General features: G+C 31.9%; 1 protein-coding gene across 1 annotated transcript in view; it reads left to right on the forward strand.

Moving 5' to 3' along the window:
* The first annotated feature begins 6,192 nt into the window (after nucleotides 1–6,192).
* Nucleotides 6,193–7,707, forward strand: part of LOC123003882 (runt-related transcription factor 3-like) — a 19,605-nt gene continuing 18,090 nt past the window's right edge. The window contains exon 1 of the mRNA XM_044396921.1: nucleotides 6,193–6,826. Coding sequence (XP_044252856.1) covers nucleotides 6,460–6,826 — 367 coding nt within the window. The 5' untranslated portion in view covers nucleotides 6,193–6,459. The remainder of the gene's footprint in view (nucleotides 6,827–7,707) is intronic.

The following is a 7,707-nucleotide window of genomic DNA, read 5'->3' on the forward strand; positions in this document are numbered from 1 at the left end:
TAAGTAATTTAAATACAGGGTGATTTTTTTTAAAAACAAGCCTTCCTGGATATTAAAATAAACAAAAAGTAGGAAACTTTGAACCAGGTTAATTTTTATTTACAGGGGTACAACTTTTAGTGTACTTTCGAAATTGATTTTTTCTAATTTTTGCTTATTTTTCTGAGAATGTAGAGTGGCTCGTTTCAAAAAAAATCACCCTGTACACTGTGGATTACAAAAAATATTAATATAAATAAAAAAAAGCAGGCGAAGTGAATCTTTTTTTTTAATAAGATTTAATTTTTATTCAGAAAAGTATAGTATAGTATAGAAATTTCTTCAATTTTGTAAAAAAAGATAGATAATAGTTATTTTGGTTTAGAGAATTTTTTACATTTGTAATTTTAGAAAAAACTGAATAGGTAGCTAATATTTTGTTTCAATCCAGAACTCGCTCCTCAGAGAAAATTTTCAAGTAAGGTAAGATACTAGGAACATAAAAAAATGTTTCAAAAATTCTATCTACCAAACAATTTTGACATTTTTCTTTGACATTTCACATTTTTTTATGTCTATTAAATGATACTGATGATCTTGTATATGCTTTTTTACTCATAACTTCAAAGTTTTTATAGATAAAATTTTTTTAACATTTTTTCCATGTTCCTAGTATTTTACTTTATATGGCATTTTTTTCTAGAGCGCGAGTTCTGGCGCACCCGGTATAAGTACACTAAATTTTATTTTTATTTTCTAATATTAATAATTTTTAACTTTGACTTGTTAAACAATTTTGTCAAGTATGCTTTACTGTATTTTTAATAAAATATTAAAAAGCAATTGAGTTTTATTGAAATTGTTTAACAATAGAATTCGTGATGAAAAATTTTTTTTTGTAAAAATTTCTGCTCCCAGCATAATTATAGTTCTCTGAAATTGCCAGCATTGCAAGCATTCCGTCTAATTCTGGCCATAATGAGTTGCCTAATTAGCTTCCGCATTGTCTTCTCTTGATTACCTAATTAATATTTCCTTCCCTCTATGCGTATACATACTTGCATATTTTCTCGCTAAAAAACCTAAAAATTATGAAAACCGTTAATTATCTGTGGTAATTTGCATGTAGATGCAACTTTTTCCTTTTCCACTGGCATCGTGTGAAAAAAGACGCTTGCCGTCGGAGCGAGACGCTGAAGAAACCGACGAGGAGCGTCTCAAGCCATTACCGTGCGCCAGAGAAAGGTAGCATCATCAAAAAACCAGTCTACGTGATTCTTTAAAGACGCCAGAAGAGGACCACCAAATGCCAAATCCTCATGTTGGAAAGGGACACAAGCGACAAAAAACCGAAAAGACGTTTAGAAGTTGCGCGCGCTTGAGTTCTACCCCTTGGTAAACCTCTAAGAAACGACGCTGGTTTGAGGGTAAAAATCCGGCGTCTTTCCTGGTTGGCGGCGGCGACAGCGGTGGCGGTCTACCTCAACACGCCCCGCCTACTTCACCCCTCGACCACCCACACAACGACCCCGCGTCTTTACTTTTATACTCTTTCTTAATGTCAGAATAACTCGCGACGCGAAAAGAACGCCGCGCGCGGATAGATCGAGTGACCTGTGGCTTTTGTGCCGACTTTTTTACACATACGCAGTAAGTAGAGGTTTTGGTAATTACGAGGTGGCACGCACGGAGCTACAAAAGGGCCGATATTGTGTTATTCGTAGTGTTGCGCGTAATTATTTTTTTTATGTTTTGAGGGGTTGGGGTGGAAGGTTTGACAGTCGGATCACGTTTTGGTCCAGTTTACGAACGAGGGGCAAATCAGCTGATTTCTGATTCATCTTTCGAGGCACCCTTCGATGTTTTTTATTGAAGCAACGAATCACTTTGTGCTTTACGGCTTGGGGGAACGTTAAATAAGAGATGTCGCCGATATGGAATATCGGCTTTGTTATGTTTGAACTGTTTCTGGTTCAATATCATTTCTTTGACGTTTTTATTTTTTTTTAATTATTGCAAACAAAAAAAAATTAACTTGTAGTGAAACATAGAACAATATTTAGTACACAATTAATGATTTATTTGGTGCGTATAAATTTGTAATTGCTCACAAATTTGTAAATATAAACTAATTTGATATTGCAACTTGTATAATTAGAATCAAACATATAAAAAAGTGATAATTAGATAAAAACATTTAAGTTTTTAATTGAGTAGCATATTTGAAAATATTATTTATTTTGCTATTAACTTAATATTTCGTTTTGCGTAATCCAGCTTTAGCATTAATCGGCAGTCGTTTTTGAAAAAGTATGAAAGTTATTTATTTGAACAGTATAAAAAATAAAACTCGAGAAAAAAAAGGGATATTTATTTCTAGACTTAAACCATCGTGTGTATAGGGCTTCCTAAGGTATCCTACTTGTGTAACTAATAGGTTTATTTATTGGTTTTGTTTTAATTTTATAACAATTTGAGTTCACATTAGAAAACAAAATAAAAATGATACTGCAAACTTTGTTTTTTATTAAAAAAAAATAAAATAATCATTTCTGTATTATTCGTAGAACTCCTTGCTTTTGAAATATATGCTAATAATCTTATTTTAAGTGAAATTTTGTCCTCACAACTGTATACTGGTAGGTAAATGTGTCAAGTAAAGGGTTTTTTGGCTAAAATTATTTTGGTTGTATTAATTTTTGTTGTGAAAAAACGCATATTACTATTTGACATCTGAAAATTTAAAAAATTAATCGATTTCATAAATGAGCAATTTCAGCGTTTGTTAACATACGTTGGTGTGAGTATGAGTTTCAGTCTACATCGTTACTAGGTTTAGTTTTAATTTTTACAATTTAAATATTTATATTTTTTAAATAAATTATAAGAGTATAAATGATAAAAACGATTTTTTTAAGAAAAACGTCTTATCATTAGATGTGTTCAACAAAAATTGCAAGTACTTTTTTCAAATTTTGATTGGTTTGTAAATTTAAACAGTTGGTAGTATTAACTTTTATATTCAAAAGTACTATCTCGTATAGTCATAGTCATAGTCATAGTCATAGTCATAGTCACAGAAGAACACACAAACAACATAAACGGTGAATAAAAAGTATGGAATCAAGCGTTTGTTTTTCTTTACAGAAAAAATAATTAGTGTAGCGTAAAGTACAATGAAAATGTGACCATTTATCAAGAATAAGATTTTTCTAAATTTCTTTTAGTTTTAGAGTTTGGCAAAAACATTTCTTTTATAGGACAACCTACTGTTACACATTTTTTTAATTAAAGACTATATGAGTTAAAAATGACTTCTAATTAAATAAAATTATTTCTTAACCAGTAGTTTTTTTTCGCTGATCACGAAGATTTTCCGAACACTACCGAAGAGGTCGTTCATGCATTTTGTCGTTGGAGAGTTGGAAATTTTGAAGTTATAAAACTTTTTGGATAATTTTTAAATTTAATTCTCCTCTTCAAATATCGATAACTTTGAAAAGGTTCAATCTTTTGGTAGATTTATAATTGCAAAAATGATTAACAAGCTTCCAAAATTTCACGTTATCTTTGGGAAAATTCAAATACTTATAACTCAAAATTTCTAAATGAAATGTCTCAATTTGTTTTTACTTAAATAAAGCAAATTTAATGTTGCATCGATTTATATTAACATACTTTATACCTATGTTTAATAGTTTTCAAGTTTTAGTAAATACTTTTGAAATTTCAGGAAATTCATTAACCTTAGCTAGTTTAGCTGTAAATAGTCTAAAGCAGTTGATTTTCTGATGTTTTTAAAAGTAAATTTCAGGAAATTTTGCTGTATAAGTATTACTATAATTGACAATGTTTGCTCGGTCGTTATGGATTAAATAATTTTGAAACGTGTCCAGAAATATGAAAAAAATATTAAAAAAAATTACGCAAAATTTAAAAATTGACGTAAGGAGAACAAGATTGCTACAATCTCAGAAATAAATCCTCTAGTTTGTAGGCTCTCTACGTATAGTTGAAGCCATGTATAATACAAGAAGTATTTTAAGCCAGTTTAAAATACTGTTTTGAAGGATACGTATCAAAAAATCCAAGATTTTTGAGGAAAATTATATTATAAAATGTCCGAAGCTGACGACAAAATAGGATTGGTCATGAAAGTATATATAAGTACTATTGGGGACAGAGTTACTTGGTCATTATGTTTCCGTCAAAAAAAATCTAAACCAAGCATTAGCGCCAAGTTGGCGCTTGATGACAATTTTAAATTATTGACTTTTCTCGTGTAAATTTTTTCAAAATTTCCTCTGAATTTTTTCATTTAGTGGTACATTTTTCGGTATTTAACATTTTGCAATAATAAATTAGTCAGAGACAGTCAGTGACAACGATGGACAGTTGTAAAAAATAAGATTAACCATTCAATGCTTGATTTACAACCTTGTGTCCCGAATCTACAATGTAATTCTAGAAATTTTTTGTGATGATTAATTAAGCCAAGCACAGCAAAACTTTCGTATTCGATTCATTTAATTAAATTATGCACTTGCGTCAGGCGCCGATTGACAGTGACAGTTCGATAGAGAACAGATGCACAGTGGTTGCCATCATTGTAAAACTAAATTACAAGTTTTTTAATATTATTATTATAGCACCGTTTTTGTCTAGTAGGTACGATACGCAAAAGCCTTTCGTACTGATCTTAACATGCACGCAAAGTAGAAAAAAAATACAATACAACCTTTGTGGAAATAAGATTTGAGACAATTTTCTAAGTATGTACATGTTTCTTGAAAAGCAAGTTATTGAAAGAATTGTTATTTGAATATATCTGTACTGTCTCCAAAAGGCACACTCGAAAGTAGCGTTTGACCAAGTTTGACATTATGATTTTGAATAATTTTGTCAAAATCTTTTTAGTTTCACAAAATGTACTGAACACGGCTGATACGCAAATAACAGTCGCGATTAAAAGTAAAATTTACTTAACTTTATTCTTGTCTGTGATTTGCTACAGATCGGCTTTATGACGTTAATAACTATCTATTTTGGGATATCTGTTAAAATTTTTTTGATTTTCGTTGACTTTAGTAGGTAGTTTGCAAGAAATTGGTTTCCTATTTTGGAATACAGTGGCGAACACGGAATTTTGGACATCAAATTTATGTTAGTTTAAAAAATGTCAATGTAAGCCACCATTATGATTGACGTTTGAAACTAAAATTTGAAAGTTTTAGTTGAAATTTATCTTTGGCGTCGATTTCCCGTGACAATAATGCCAGCAATACCTGTTTTTATATAGGTTCAATAAATTATTTTGATTTGTTGTCAATTTTTCTAGCTATCAGGATAAGAATTACAACCGAGTAAGGTTAGTTGCTTAAGGCCCGTTTTACATTTTTTATGTCAGTCGAATGAAAAATCGTCCAAAATTCCGTGTCCAGTGTATGTTTTTAAACATAAACATGTGAAGGATTACATTTTTTTTTTTCAAAAATTGTTAGCACGTGGTACATAACTTTCTTATGTAATTTTTTTCCTCTACAAAACATTGAAAGCGTGTACTTGTTTTTGTACTCAGGTACTCAAAACAAGTTCATACTTTCAATAATAAAATAATGTGTTTTATTTAGCACAATACAATACAAGTATATTTGTTTTTTTTTTATTTTACAAGATAAGTTTTTATGTTTTATAGACATTAATAATTATAAAACCTTAAAAAAAATAAAAAAAAGTATCCTGAGATCAAATTGGTTAAATAATCGTCATTATTTTCTTGTATTTCTTGTTATAAGTGTGTTTAAATATTTTGTTAGAAGTATTTTTACTAATCATAAAAAGTTTAAAACGATTACTATTACTTAAGGATAGGAATGGATTAGTAACTAAGTTATAAAGTGTCTGGAAAATGTACCAAAGTTGATTACTTCCCGATTGATATTAAAATGTTTTTTTTTTAATTTGGCTTATATTTTCTTCTTAAATTTTATAAATAAAGTTCTAAATTTTAATAAAAAGGTGGTAATATGTCTTTTAGTAATTGACTGTAATTTTAATTCAGTAATGTGATGTTATCTGGTCAGCTTTTTGGGTCAGCTTTGGCATAAATCCATGTAATTATCCCCTTCATCAGCACTTGTTTCTGGTTTTGAAAGCCTGTATTTGTTTCCAGGTCGTTGTCAAGAATCTCGTTCCGGAGGTGTGAATCTCGTTCCGGTTGTCGTATCCGCTCGCCTCAAAATAAAAACGGTGGCGTCGCCAGCATATCGCATCCCTGTAATGGGACAAAGCGAGAGGTAGAGCGTAATTAGAAAAACATATCGCTGACTGGTCGTGGCAGGCGGGGAGAAAAGCGTCGCGGGAAAACCCCACGCGCACTTTTCCAGCTGCGGTCCACCGCCACAGCATCACAGCCGTGATTTTTCATCGCATTTCCGCGCGGTGTGCTGGCCGCGTCATGCCGCGAAGAAGTTGACCTCGATGCATCTCGCGGGAGAAGTCACCTCCACCACCGGTCACTACGACCGGAACTATGGCAATTTGACGGCGGAGATGCTCGCCGAGAGGACCATCGACGGGCTGCTGGCGGAGCATCCGGGGGAGCTGGTGAGAACGGGCAGTCCGCACGTGGTGTGCACGGTGCTGCCGCCCCATTGGAGGTCTAACAAGACGCTGCCGGTGGCTTTCAAGGTGGTGGCACTGGGGGATGTGGGCGACGGGACCGTCGTCACGGTCAGGGCGGGCAACGACGAGAACTACTGTGCGGAGTTGAGGAATTGTACGGCGGTTATGAAGAATCAAGTCGCCAAGTTCAATGATTTGAGGTTCGTCGGCAGGAGCGGAAGAGGTGAGTTTGAGGTTGAAGGGGTGACAAAAATTCCTGCATTTGGCAATTTTCAACTAGCAAAATACATTGTTTATGTTTATTTGCGGGTTTTGGACAAGGGCGGGTTGCACTCTCACCACAAACAAATTTTAATATCATTTTTGTATTTTGTTTTTAAGATTTTTTTCTTTTTATTATTTAACATGCATGTATCTTACAAATAAAAACATCAAAATTACTTTTCTTAATTAATATAAATGTAATATCAAAACTGCATTTTTGAAAAGATGTACTGATATAAGAAAAGTTAATTTAAAATTTTTGTTTGCAGTTTTGAGAATACCTCTGGCACGGGTCTTTTGAATCACCTTGTATAGTTTGCTAGTTTTTTCTATTTATTTAATAAATTAAATAAAAAAAATAAATTAAATTTGATGTGAAAAAATTTGATGTGGAAAGATTTTCAACATACTTACATAAAACTCACTACTACTCGAATTTGTAATTTGCAGATTATACAAAAGTACAGTTGGAGACAAAATACTTTGGTCGTCAATTTTCTGACACTTTAATGTAATTCAAGTTTTAACGTTAAAAGGAATGACAATTTGAAATCAATGACAGCTATTATATTTTCCTATCAAAAATATGTACAATTGCGGAATTAAAATTTCGGGCAGTATTGTCATTTTCATAATGTAAACTCTAAAACAACCTTTACATTAATAACCTCATTTTTTACTCTTGTCATGTTTATGTCATTTTACTTAAAAAATAACGTCACCGACAGAAAAGTTTAATTGTCAAATGTCAATCATGATGACAGTAAAAGGTAGTTTACAGTAAACTTTTTGAAGTGACAGAAAAATACTGCCCAAAATTTTAATTTCGTAACTGTACAT

This window comes from Tribolium madens, unplaced genomic scaffold (genome assembly GCF_015345945.1).
Source record: "Tribolium madens isolate multiple individuals breed KSU strain unplaced genomic scaffold, Tmad_KSU_1.1 Scaffold_1;HRSCAF=32;Tcas5.2_LG8, whole genome shotgun sequence".
Taxonomy (NCBI): Eukaryota; Metazoa; Arthropoda; class Insecta; order Coleoptera; family Tenebrionidae; genus Tribolium; species Tribolium madens.